This window comes from Brachyhypopomus gauderio, chromosome 19 (assembly GCF_052324685.1).
Source record: "Brachyhypopomus gauderio isolate BG-103 chromosome 19, BGAUD_0.2, whole genome shotgun sequence".
NCBI lineage: Eukaryota > Metazoa > Chordata > Actinopteri > Gymnotiformes > Hypopomidae > Brachyhypopomus > Brachyhypopomus gauderio.
In genome coordinates, this window is record NC_135229.1 from 15,913,558 (window position 1) to 15,927,837 (window position 14,280).

The window sequence follows — 14,280 nt, forward strand, 5'->3', positions numbered from 1 at the left end:
GCCTGCCGACAGTGCCTCCGTCTCCGAGAGGGTTCTGGTCCAGTCTGCGGCCGAGCGGGACCGCATCAGTGAGATGAAGGACAAGACCGCAGTGATGGACCAGGAGCCCAAGTTTGCCAACCGCTGTCAGTACTGCCCGAAGAGTTTCAAGAAGCCGAGCGATCTGGTCAGGTGAAGACGCTCACAGGTCCTCACGCCCTCTGATGTGCAGTGGGTGTCCACATTGGTCCAGCATTGCCTCCAGACATTAACGCTGTTTAACAGCTAAATGCTGTATCTTGTTTCGATCCTGTCTGTAGAGGTTCACCTCAAAGATTAAGTGGTATATCTGCCAAACTGTTTGCTAAATATCTTTTAGCTGTACTACAGGTGTGTGTAACATGGCAGAACGCAGACCTTTCAGATGTTCACGTCACCTTACCTGTATACCTCTGAGAGTAGGGAGTAAACAGACTGTGTGTGTGTGTGTGTGTGTGTGTGTGTGTGTGTGTGTGTGTGTGTGTGTGTGTGTGTGTGTGTGTGTGTGTGTGCGCGTGCATGCATGTGTGCTTGTCTGTGTGTGTGTGCATGTGGGCATGTGTATGTGTGTGTTTGTATATGTGTGTGCATGTATGTGTGTGTGTGTGCGTGTGTGTGTGTGTGTGTGTGTGTGTGTGTGTGTGTGTGTGTGTGTGTGTGTACAGAGCTGTACTCTTATCTTTTCATTTTGGCTCCAGAATCCTCGTTAATGAAGTTTTTTTTCTCCTCTGACCAGCTTCATCAGTGACCACCACAGAACTCAGCTGAAGACTTACTTGTTTACAGTATAATTATATATCCTGCAATTCAAGAATCATTAATCATTAAAAAAGTGCAGGATGAACCATGTCTTTCAAAATTCAACTTTCAACAGGTTTAGGTGTTTATGGCTGAAATTGCCAAATATTACATTTTTGAGTACGTCTTGTAAGGATGTGTGGTGGTGTGTGTTGTGTGTTTCTTGTTGGGTTTTCAGAGTGATGAAAGGTGTGTTATGTGTTGGGGTGTTGTTAGGTGTACTGTGTTGAGTTGTGAGAGTGCTTGTAGAGGTGTGTTGGGTTTATTGTACCTGATAGCATCAGTCACTACACATCCATCAACTTCCACCAACTGCTGGTTTTGTGGTCAATTATTATAGTTATTACACTATAATTATAGTTATAATTCCAGTTATTTTATATTATTTGCCATGGGTCTCAGTTTGATTATTTGACCACTGTGAGTTTGGGAGCCCCAGCCATTGCAGAATGGTTTGATACAAATCTGGTTTGTAGTAGCAGTGTGTGTAACTGAAGCACTGTGAGCTTAGCACGCATGGAGATTGTTCAAGATGGAAATAGTTTTTCAGACTGGCTTTAAAGTCTGTATAGTAAGAAATACAAAAACTGGTCACACATCGACCAGATCTGGTGCTCCTGCGGTGTGTGTGTGTGTGTGTGTGTGTGTGTGTGTGTGTGTGTGTGTGTGTGGTGTGTGTGTGTGTGTGTATGCGGTATGTGTGTGTGTGTGTGTGTGTGTGTGTGTGTGTGTGTGGTGTGTGTGTGTGTATGCGGTGTGTGTGTGTGTCACACACCAACCAGATCTGGTGCTCCTGCAGTGTGTTTTTGCACCTGTGTAACAACCAATCTGACAGTGATGTTGTCTTGTGAGATCAGACATATCCGCATCCACACGGGAGAGAAGCCGTATAAGTGTGAGGAGTGTGGAAAGAGCTTCACCGTCAAGTCCACCCTGGACTGTCATGTCAAGACCCATTCTGGTAGGTGCCTGGGCTGTAAGCATACACAAATATACACATACGCACACACACACACACACACACACACACACACACACACACACACACACACACACACACACACACACACACACACACACATACATACACACACACACACACACACACATGCATACATACACACACACACACACACACATGCATACATACACACACACACACGCATGCACACATACACACACCCATACATATATGCATACGCACACACACACACTGCAAGCTTTCTGATTTTGTGGAACAACAGGTGTGATGATAGCCGGGGTGTGATGGTAGACAGATGTGATGATAGCCGGGGTGTGATGGTAGACAGGTGTGGTAGACAGGTGTGATGATAGCCGGGGTGTGATGGTAGACACATGTGATGGTAGACAGGTGTGATGATAGCCGGGGTGTGATGGTAGACACATGTGATGATAGCCGGGGTGTGATGGTAGACACATGTGATGGTAGACAGGTGTGATGATAGCCGGGGTGTGATGGTAGACAGGTGTGATGATAGCCGGGGTGTGATGGTAGACAGGTGTGATGGTAGACAGGTGTGATGATAGCCGGGGTGTGATGGTAGACACATGTGATGATAGCCGGGGTGTGATGGTAGACAGGTGTGATGGTAGACAGGTGTGATGATAGCCGGGGTGTGATGGTAGACAGGTGTGATGATAGCCGGGGTGTGATGGTAGACAGGTGTGATGGTAGACACATGTGATGATAGCCGGGGTGTGATGGTAGACAGGTGTGATGATAGCCGGGGTGTGATGGTAGACAGGTGTGATGGTAGACACATGTGATGATAGCCGGGGTGTGATGGTAGACAGGTGTGATGATAGCCGGGGTGTGATGGTAGACACATGTTAATAGATCTGAGGGTCTGAGATCCAGCTGGTTCTGTGCTGCAGCCTTCGTGGTCCAGATGTGTGTCTGTAAATCTTGGGGAGTAACATTAACCCACATGCAGACTTGCCTTGGTGTGGCTGCCTGACGGCTGTGACGTGTGTCACACACACACACACACACTGTGACGTGTGTCACACACACACACACACTGTGACGTGTGTCACACACACACACACACACTGTGACGTGTGTCACACACACACACACACACTGTGACGTGTGTCACACACACACACACACACTGTGACGTGTGTCACACACACACACACACACTGTGACGTGTGTTCCTGCAGGTCAGAAGCTGTTCAGCTGTCACATGTGCAGCACGTCCTTCTCCACCAAGGGCAGTCTGAAGGTGCACATGCGTCTGCACACGGGCTCCAAGCCCTTCAAGTGTCCGTACTGCGATCTGCGCTTCCGCACCTCCGGCCACCGCAAGACCCACATCCAGTGCCACCTGCGTCAGGGGGCGGAGGGCAGGAAGAGCAGGCGTGGGGCCGCGGGGTCCACCATACGGAACCAGAGCTCCCGCCAGTCCAGCCAAGGGCAGCAGGCTGCTGCAGAGACACTGGGCCCGGTGGGCCTCCTCCATGCCGGCTCCACAGAGCCACAGGGCATCTACATCCCCACCAACCCCGTCCTCACGGGCCAGTATGAACACAGCCTCCTCCAGCAGGGACTCACACAGACCATCCTACCTGCTACCATGTCAGGTGATTATCACATGCATACACACACACACACGCACATATATGTGCACAAGGGTACACACACGCACACACACACACAAGGGTATTCACACACATGCACACACAAGGGTATACACACATGTCCACAAGGGTATATGCGCACACACTCACACACACACACACAAGGGTATAAACACACACAAAGACACACACACGAGGGTATACACACACACACACACACACAAAAGGGTATAAACACACACGCATGCACACATAAGGGTATACATCCTCATTGACTATAGACTAGTGAGTGAAAGGTTCTTGATTGCAGGCAGGAAATATTAAATCTAATGGACATTGGAATCGTCTTATTATTTTGCACTTATTAAGCTGCTGCCAAATCAAATGATCTTCTAACAATGGCAGATAACTGCTATCATCTCGACATTCATGTCTTTTATGAACGAGCCAGGGAAGATCTTCTTTATCTCCCGTCAGCACAGCTGCATTCACACACACTCCTTCCCATGGAAAACATTCGTAAGCAGAGCTTTAATCAATCAATCAATCAAAGTTTACTTGTATAGCGCTTTTCACAACACATGTTGTGAAAACATGTGTTTTACAGGATTTAAAAGGTTAACAATACTATGGGTCCAGAACCCTAATGAGCAAGCCAAAGGCGACAGTGGCAAGGAAAAACTCCCTATGATGGTGGGGATTAGGAAGAAACCTCGGAAGGACCAAGACTCAAAAGGGAACCCATCCTCCATTGGGTGGCCCGTTAACACAAGTCCGTGGTCGCAGGGTGGTTCCACAGTTCCACAGCAACAGTCCAGGCTCCTGTTCCCCGGCCAAGCAGCCTCAGTCCCCTCGGTGCAGGCGGTGGGCCTCAGGCGGGCCAGCATCAGCACGACCCCTCGTGGCAACGGCTCATCCAACCCCGGCATCAGCACATCCACCGGCAAGCAGAGGTGTCAATTCCAGGTTCAGAAAGTAAAAGTCCTCACCAGGATTTTGGTCAAGCTTGCTAGATTTTCTAATTAGTGCAATCCAGGTAAAATTAGTGGAATCAACAAAATCCAGGAAGCCTGAGCAAAATCCTGGTGAGGACTTTTACTTTCTGAGCCTGGAATTGACACCTCTGCCGGCAAGCCAGACCATCCCCCAGGTGCCTGCAGGTGCCTGTATCTAATGGGCTTGGGTAGAGGCATGCAAGAAGATAGATAATATCTAAAATGAATCAAAACACCATTAATTTAAATGTACATAGCTCACATGGCAGTGATGAGCATGTGGCTCTGGCAGGCTAATCTATAGCAGCATAACTAAAGGGAGGGGTTCAGAGGTGACCACAGGCATGAGGGCTCACTGAGACATTGCTTTCCAGTCAAGTCATTGTCAAAAATAGAGTGATGCCATGACACAGCTGGGTGACAGCATCAACATCTCAGATCACCAGAAATCTCAACGTCTGTGGGCCCCCCGAGCCCCACACCTTACACGGGGAATATTAGCTGAAGGCTTGATTAAATAGGTGAGTTTTAAGTCTAGATTTAAAGATTGGAACTGTGTCAGAATCTCAGATTGGAGCTGGAAGAGAGTGCTGCGAGGGTGGGACTAATATGATTGAATTTCCTAGCCTTAGTTAGGACTCTAGCTGCAGCATTTTGTACTTATCATTAAAGAATTTCATAAAATTGTTACTGCTACACTGTAGTGGAATTAGAGAATTGATTTGTTCATGACTCCTCTAAGGCTGGAAACTTTTTTTTAAAAAGGAGTCCTGAATTGTTTTTGTTTTTCTATTAAGGCCGATAAGTATGAGGCTTTTGCCGTATGGAGGGTATGTTTATATTCAATAAGGCTGCTTTTCCATGATAGTCTATACCAGGGGTCACCATAACTGGATACGGACCCAAATGCCAAAAATATTTTTTTATTTTTACGGGAGACTAAATTTTAAACCGGAGAATTTACTCCGTGACGAGTGTTCATTCGCCCCCCCCTCAACAACTTACGTTCGCCACCCGCTCAACAACTAACGCTCGTTTGAGACTACGCGTGTGCTCATTGTACCATGGCGCTATTCTTCTCTCACTGACTCTCTTATATTGTAATGGCGCAACCTTGTCTAAAGCTGTACGAAGAGAAGTCTCGACGTGCTCGGTGAAACGCTCTAGTCCGTCCGGAGCTACAGGTGGATCAGTGTTTGTCAGACCCGGTAAAATATCAATCAATCAATCAATCAATCAAAGTTTATTTGTATAGCGCTTTTCACAACACATGTTGTCACAAAGCGCCTTACAGGATTTAAAAGGTTAACAATACTACGGGTCCAGAACCCTAATGAGCAAGCCAAGGGCGACAGTGGCGAGGAAAAACTCCCTAAGATAGTGGGGAATAGGAAGAAACCTCGGGAGAACCAAGACTCAAAAGGGAACTCATCCTCCATTGGGCGGCCCGTTAACACACAGATTACACAAAATACAGACAAATACACAAGTCACACACAAATCACACAATCAGACTAAGTAAAGGTAAAAATGAAAGTTCTGGGTTATGATATTGTCACTGTAAATGTCTGTTGATGAACGCCAGGCTTTCATTCCGTGTCGGAGCAGCGATGCTGGTATTGTAGGCTCCGACTGCAATGTTACTCTCCAGGTGAACCTCGGAGAAAAGATACGAGATGTAGTAAATATGTAACAGATTAATCAAAGGCCAAACTAACAGATGAGTCTTTAATCGAGTTTTAAACATTGAGACTGTGTCTGAGTCCCGAATAGAGGCAGGAAGATTATTCCACAATTGTGGAGCTTTAAAAGAAAAGGCTCTTCCACCTGCTGTGATCTTTTTGATCCTAGGAACAGTTAATAATCCTGCGTCCTGCGAGTGAAGTGAACGCGCTGGGTTATATTGTTCAATAAGTTCACTAAGATAGTCTGGAGCTAAGCCATGCAGCGTTTTATATGTTAATAAAAGTATTTTATAGTCAATACGGAATCTAATTGGCAGCCAGTGTAATGACGATAGTACGGGACTAATGTGATCAAACTTTTTAGTTTTTGTTAAAACTCGTGCTGCTGCGTTCTGAACCAGCTGGAGTTTGTTTATCGATTTACCAGAACATCCAGCTAGGAGACTGTTGCAATAATCTAAACGAGAGGATATGAATGCATGGATTAGTTTTTCTGCATCACTAATATTTAATATGTTTCTAATTTTGGCAATGTTGCGCAAGTGAAAGAATGCTACCCTAGTTATATTATTAATATGTGTATCGAACGAGAGATCTGGGTCTATTGTGACGCCCAAGTTCTTTACCTCTGCGCTGGGGGTTATAGTAAAAGAATGTAGATTCAATGCTGCATTATGTATCTTGTCTCTCGCAGCCCTAGACCCAACTATTATCAATTCTGTTTTATCGGCATTTAGTGCTAGAAAGTTACATGCCATCCAATGTTTTATCTCTTCTACACATTTCTCAATCTTACTGTTTGCGCCTAAATCATCGGGTTTTGCCGATAAATATAGCTGAGTGTCATCTGCGTAGGAATGGAAACTGATGTCATGCTTATGCATAATTTCGCCTAAGGGTAACATGTACAGTGTGAATAGAAGTGGTCCTAGGACTGTCCCTTGTGGGACACCATATTTAACCTGCACAGATTTAGAGGTTTTATTATTAACACTTACACATTGGAAGCGGTCAGTTAAATATGATCTAAACCAGGAGAGTGCGACTCCTTTAATACCTACTGTGTTTTCTAGTCTATCCAGCAAAATGTTGTGGTCTACAGTATCAAAAGCTGCACTAAGATCCAACAGTATAAGGAACGAGACGAGCCCATTATCGGCCGATATTAGTAGATCATTCACTACCCTGAGTAAGGCTGTTTCAGTGCTGTGGTTTGGTCTAAATCCTGATTGGAACTTTTCATGGATACTATTTGATTGGAGATAGTGGTTTAACTGATTGGCGAATGTAAGTAAGTTGTTGAGCGGAGAACAGGCCAATCAGAACCCCCTCTCTCTCCTTCCCACTCGCGATTAGAGAAAAAATCGTGTGCGCGTTTGTGTGGGTCACTCGTTCTGAATTCCGGGAGATTATATGTGACTCGCGGGTATCAGGGAGACGCTACCGAAATGCGGGAGACTACCGCAGCTTCCGGGAGACTTGAAATGTCTGATCAAACACCCATTGAATCAAGAATTGCTTGAAAATTTATGCTAAAAGAGTCACAAAGATTTTCAAAATGGATATTAAAATCACCAACTATAATCACTTTATCGGCCGATAGCACTACATGAGACAGGAAGTCTGAAAACTCCTGCAAGAACTCAGAGTATGAACCAGGGGGGCGGTAAATAGTAATTAACATAAACGACTGTGACGAGATCTAATATTTAGTATTTCTAGAGATTCTAGAGATGGCGCCGGTGAGGTCGGCTGCCGTCACGACTGCTCCGCCAACTTTTTACTTATTTCTATTTATTTACAAGTTCTTTATCGTTCTTAAATCTCTTCCTCTTCTCGCCATGGTTTGTATCAGATATGATAGAAGTACTCTTATTTCTATTAGTCTACAATCCACCCACCTTTCTTCGGTTTTAACTCCGTACTCATCGTGGCCGAAGGAAATCCTGAGGGACAACAAAGGACTGAACCCAAAGCGGCGGCCGAGAGGAAAACGAGCCGGCGTAAGGAACAAGCTGAGGGAGAGGGCACATCGAGCTCCCCTGCCTAGCATCCTGCTAGCCAATGTCCAGTCTCTGGACAACAAGCTTGACGACCTCCGGACAAGAATCAAATTCCAGAGAGACATTCGTCCTGGACTGCAACCTTCTCTGCTTTACAGAGACATGGCTGAACCCAGCGGTACCGGATCATGCCATCGAGCCGGCCGAGTGCTTCTCGGTACACCGCACGGACAGAACGATGGAGTCGGGAAAAACAAGAGGAGGTGTGTGCATGATGGTTAACAGTAAGTGGTGTGATATCACTAATATTGTCCCTCTCGCACGCTCCTGCACACATAACCTGGAACTTCTGGCACTCAAGGTTCGTCCTTTCTACCTCCCTCGTGAATTTACTTCGGTTATTGTGAGCACCGTTTATATTCCACCTCGGGCGAACACGGACTCCGCACTGTCTGAACTCCACGATACACTCACACAATTCCAGAGTAATCACCGGGACGCTGCGCTTATTGTGGTGGGGGATTTCAATAATGCCAACCTCAAGCGCGCAGTACCAAACTTTTACCAGTATATTACCTGTCCCACCAGAGGAAAACGGACACTGGACCACTGTTACACTTTATTTAAGGACAGTTATAAGGCACAATCACATCCACTGCTGGGAAAGTCTGATCATGCCGCCATCTTCCTCCTGCCTAAATATAAACAGAGGCTGAAACAGGAACAACCAGTTCAGAGGGAGGTGACGTGCTGGACGGACCAATCAGTGGCTGCCTTACAGGATGCTCTGTACAACGCAGACTGGGATATGTTCCGAGAGAGCGCTGCTGATGACGTCAGCGAGTTTACGGAAGCGGTCATGGGATTTGTTGGGAAACTGGTGGACGATACGGTGGAGAAAACCGTAGTGAAAACTTTTCCCAATCAGAAGCCCTGGGTAAATAAAACCATCCGCAACGCTTTGAACTCTTGCACCGCTGCTTATAACGCGGGACTCATCAGCGGTAACATGGAGGAATATAAAGCTGCATCTTACGGAGTACGCCGAGCGGTGAAAGAGGCGAAGCAATGCTACGGGAAGAAATTAGAGACTCAATTCCAGCAGAGTGACTCTAGGAGCCTGTGGCAGGGACTACGTACCATAACGGACTACAGAAGCCCCCCCTCCAGACTGGTGAGTGCGGACGTGTCCTTGGCAACCGAGCTGAACACTTTCTATGCACGCTTTGATGCTGCAGCCGGTAGCGCTGATAGCGCTTCCACCAGTGCTGCCAGTGTGACCAGCATGCCCACAATGCTCGTTGGAACGCAGACACCACCACTCATCATCAGAGAGAGTGATGTACGGAGAACCTTCAGGAAGGTGAACACCAGGAAAGCGGCAGGACCGGATGGGATCGCCGGGCGTGTCATTCACTTCAATTTTTTATCTATCCCTGTCTCAGTGCATCGTACCTGCGTGCTTCAAACAGTTCATCATTGTTCCGGTCCCAAAGAAGAACCAGCCAGCCTGCCTCAACGACTTTCGCCCAGTGGCCCTCACATCAGTCGTGATGAAGTGCTTTGAAAGGATCATCAGAGGCCTCATCTCCTCATCACTTCCGGACTCTATGGATCCATTACAGTTTGCTTACCGTCAGAACCGCTCTACAGACGACGCCATCACATACCTCCTCCACACTGCACTTTCACACCTGGATGCCGGGAGGGGTAATTATGTTAAAATGCTGTTTGTTGACTACAGCTCAGCATTTAACACGATTATCCCCTCCAATCTCACCATCAAGCTGGAGAACCTGGGACTTCATCCATCCTTGTGTCGTTGGATCCATAGCTTCCTCACAGACAGAACACAAGCGGTGCGGGTAGGTCATCACACCTCACCTACACTCACCCTTAGCACTGGCGCCCCTCAGGGCTGTGTCCTGAGCCCCCTGCTATACTCGCTGTACACATATGACTGTGTGGCCACTTCAAGCTCTACCACAATTGTCAAGTTTGCTGACGATACTGTCGTTGTGGGCCTGATTTCCAACAACGATGAGAGGGCCTACCTAGAGGAGATTAACCATCTGGAGGTCTGGTGCAAGGACAACAATCTCTTCCTCAACGTCAGCAAGACAAAGGAGCTGATAGTGGACTACAGCATAAAACAGGTGAGGAACTATCACCCCGTTATGATCAATGGCACCGCAGTGGAAAGAGTAGATAATTTCAAGTACCTCGGAGTTCACATCACTGAGGACCTGTCATGGTCTTGTCACACCAACATGCTGGCAAAGAAGGCCCGTCAGCGTCTCTACCATCTCAGACGATTACAGGACTTCAAACTACCAACCAAGGTTCTACGAAACTTCTACACCTGCACCATTGAATCAATCATAACGGGAAACATCACAACCTGGTTTGGAAACTGCACCAAGCAGGACAGGCAGGCTCTTCGGAGGGTAGTGCATTCAGCTGAGCGCACAATCCGGACTGAGCTTCCTGACCTGCAGTCCATATACAAGAGGCGGTGCTGGACAAGAGCCAGGAAGATAGTAAAGGACCCCAGTCACCCCAGTAACAAACTGTTTTCCCTGTTACATTCCGGGAAGCGCTTTCGCGCCCTAAAAGTCAAGACGGAGAGGATGAGAAGAAGCTTTTTCCCACAAGCCATTCGAATCCTCAACGAACATGGTTTTTAATGCAACTGCACAAAAACAGTCACTTCACATACCTCGTCACCTTAAACTCGCCACTTTAAACCTTGAAACCTCGTCACTTTAAGTAATTTCACCTAAATGGCTCTTTTGTAACTGTATTACTATTATTATGATTATTTTGTTTGTTTTTTAAATATCTCTATATTCTATATTTTGTTCATTTATCATAGTTTAATTTAAGGTGGAGCAGTCACCAAAGCATTTCACTGCTTGTCGTACTGTGTATGACCATGTATGTGACAAATAAACCTTAATTTGATTTGATTTGATTTGATTAGTAGTCCTAGTTTCAGATTTAAACCGCTCTCTGAGGGAGCATAGTTGAATTTAACATTGGTTAAATTTTGTCTACTAACTGCGAGAATTATGTTTTGGTACTCGAGGAACAGACACAGTTTCAATCTGGTGTGACCTAGGTGACGTCTCTTTGCAGCTCGCAGACAGTCGGTTTAGCCTGTGTGTCTGCTGCCTGGCCTCGGCTCTGGTTTGTCAATACCCATTAACTACTCCTACACTACCACTACTAAGCCTAGCAGATATGCTACGGGAAATGAGAGCAGCACCCTCCCAAGAGGGGTGAATGCCGTCTCGCTTTAAAAGGCCAGGCCTGCCCTCAAAACGTGTCCAATTATCTATATAACCCACTTTGTTATCTGAGCACCATTTAGACATCCAGCGGTGTAGCGCCCATAACCTGCTGTAGGTCTCAGCGCCACGCCGAACTGGAATGGGACCAGAGCATATTACGGCATCTGACATCGTCCCCGCTAACTCACACACCTCTTTAACATTATCCTTGGTGATCTCAGACTGTCTCAATCCCACATCATTGGTGCCGACGTGTATAACTATCTTAGAATATTTACGTTTAGCCAGCACCTTTAAATTAGCCCTGATGTCAGGCGCTCTAGCCCCCGGGATACACTTGACTATGACTGGTGTCTCTAAACTGGTCGCTACATTCACGTGTCGGAGCTGAGAGTCTCCTATCACCAGAGTTCTTTTAACAGGTCGCTCAGTCGGTGTATTACTGAGAGGGGCAAACCTGTTTGACACAGGAGCCTGTGAATGAGTGAGGCAATGTTGCTAATACACCAGGTGCTCAGTCTTATTCCTAGCTGTTTATGGTTTGTTTACAACTGCTTGGAATGATTTTCTAAAATTATCTAGTACTAACTCAACATCTTGAATATAGAATGTAAAGTTTTCATTCATTACTAGGTCAGATCACCACATCCTTCTAATTGACAGTAGGTTTATTTCCTGGAACTTTTTCTAATACATCTAATTGGGCCACTGTCACTGAAACTAAGATAAAAAAACATTTTGAGGTAGTATTTTGTTTCATTCTGGAGAATAAAATGAAGTCTACAAAGTGATTTGGTACGGTCCTATAGGTCTGGGTGATTTAACTGTGTAAGGGTAAGACTGACACATGTCTTAAATGAATGGATGTGTTAGACAACCAGTTATGATTTAAATTCATAGGACTAGCATTTCAGAAGCAGTGTAGTGCAAGAGAATAGCTACATCGACATATCCTCTGGAGTGCCCAAGCCAGGTCTCTCTTTGGATTAATATATCTGCAGCAGGCTGTATAATCAGTCCTTTCATTTGATCCATGTAGTCCTCATGAGGTAAGCTTCTAAACTTCAAATGAACTATTCTGAGAGCATTTCTTCTTTTTAAACAAGTAAAATCTTTTATAGAATTTTACGGGAATTCAAAGGTAGAGGTAAAGGCTCAATGTAGTTTAGGTTGTGTATAAATCTATTTGACTCTTGGACCTCCGTCTAGAATATCTGAACATGTTTGGGATTATTTCAGAGTGTATTGATGACAGAACTTCTCTTAACTCCTCTAGCAGTGTGGCTGACATCACAGACAGGGTAAAGGTTCTTGCTACTCACATCAATGTGTGTGTGTGTGTGTGTGTGTGTGTGTGTGTGTGTGTGTGTGTGTGTGTGTGTGTGTGTGTGTGTGTGTTACCATGCAGCAGGCGCTGATCTGACAGTCTCTCTGTCTGAGGGTCTGGCCACCCTGGAGGGGATTCAGCTCCAACTGGCCCCGGCCAGCATTCTCTGCCCCAATGTGCAGATCTCTGGCATCGACACAACCAACATCAATAACATCACCCTGCAGGTAAAGCACCTCCCCACAGACTGCTGTGTGTTGTGCTTTAACTGTGCTTTAGGGTGTGAAATAATGTGTCCATATGTGCGTGTGTACCCTCTGTGTAACTGCATGTGTGTCCGTGTGTGTGCGTGCACATGTGTACCCCTTATAACTGTGTGCCTGTGTGCCTGTGTGTGTGTGTGTGTGTGCGTGTGTGCGTGCGTGTGTGCGTGCGTGTGTGCGTGCGTGTGTGTGTGTGTGCGCGTGTGTGTGTGTGCGCGCGTGTGTGTGTGTGTGTGTGCGTGTGTGTGCGTGCACATGTGTACCCCTTATAACTGTGTGCCTGTGTGTGTGCGTGCGTGCGCGTGTGTGTGTGTGTGTGTGTGTGTGTGTGTGTGCAGATTGACTCTAGTATTCTACAGCAGACGCTGCAGCAGAGTGGGTTGTTGGGACACTCTCTCAGTGGAGGACCCGCCCCTCCCCCACACTCCACTACACACCTGCTTACGGCAACAGGTGATGCGTCAGTCCCAGCCAATGTGGTGATCCAGCCAATCAGCACCCTCCCTCTACAGAACAACTCCTCTTCTGCCAGCGTTACCATTGGCAACCTCACAGAGCAGGACAACACAGGTCTTACACACACACACACACACACACACACACACACACACACACACACACACACACGTACAGGTTCATTTGGAAACACAAGCTTGCGTTCTCTCCCTCTCTTTGCCCGATCACTGATGAATGGTAGTGCTGCACCTGCCCCATATATTGGGGGTAAGAGAGGAAGAGATTAAACACACGTTGATGGGAGATATTAAGACTGTGTGCTGTGTTATTCTGTTGTGTTCTGCTGCAGGTTCAGTTGTGGGGAGTCCAGGGCTGGTTGAAGGCAGCGTGGGGGGCCCTGAGATTACACTCACCATCAGCAACTCCACTCTTACCCAAGCGCTCTCTCACACACACACACACACAACTGCTGTGCCGGTCAGTAACAGCCAAGAGATCACCCTTACCATATCAGGTACTGTACACACAGACAATCAGAGGCACTCCCACTCACATACGTACACACACACACAACACACACATGCACATGACGCACACACGCAGCCTGTTGTTGTCCATTGCAGAAGATTGTGTGTCCCACCTGCTCTAGGGAGTTTTTGTCAGCTTTGGCTTGCCCCCAGGGGCCTTGGACATTACATTTACATTTACGGCATTTAGCAGACGCTCTTATCCAGAGCGACTTACAAAGTGCTTTGCTTCTGATCACAGAATTCATCCTAGGTAATAGTACGGATAGGCCAGAATTCAAGACACCATTGAGTCAGACTACTACTAAACT

At 46.6% G+C, this 14,280-nt stretch overlaps 1 protein-coding gene across 7 annotated transcripts in view; it reads left to right on the forward strand.

Annotated features, from left to right (window-relative positions):
• The window catches only part of LOC143482793 (zinc finger protein 236), a 63,076-nt gene that overhangs the window by 36,209 nt on the left and 12,587 nt on the right, over nt 1-14,280 (forward strand). For 6 of the 7 annotated variants that reach the window (XM_076981320.1, XM_076981319.1, XM_076981322.1 and 3 more), the window contains 6 exons: nt 1-171; nt 1,674-1,777; nt 3,004-3,423; nt 12,805-12,950; nt 13,325-13,556; nt 13,792-13,956. The exon at nt 1-171 is cut by the window's left edge and continues 121 nt beyond it. In XM_076981320.1, coding sequence (XP_076837435.1) covers nt 1-171; nt 1,674-1,777; nt 3,004-3,423; nt 12,805-12,950; nt 13,325-13,556; nt 13,792-13,956 — 1,238 coding nt within the window. The remainder of the gene's footprint in view (nt 172-1,673; nt 1,778-3,003; nt 3,424-12,804; nt 12,951-13,324; nt 13,557-13,791; nt 13,957-14,280) is intronic. The other variant, XM_076981321.1, reaches the window with a different exon arrangement.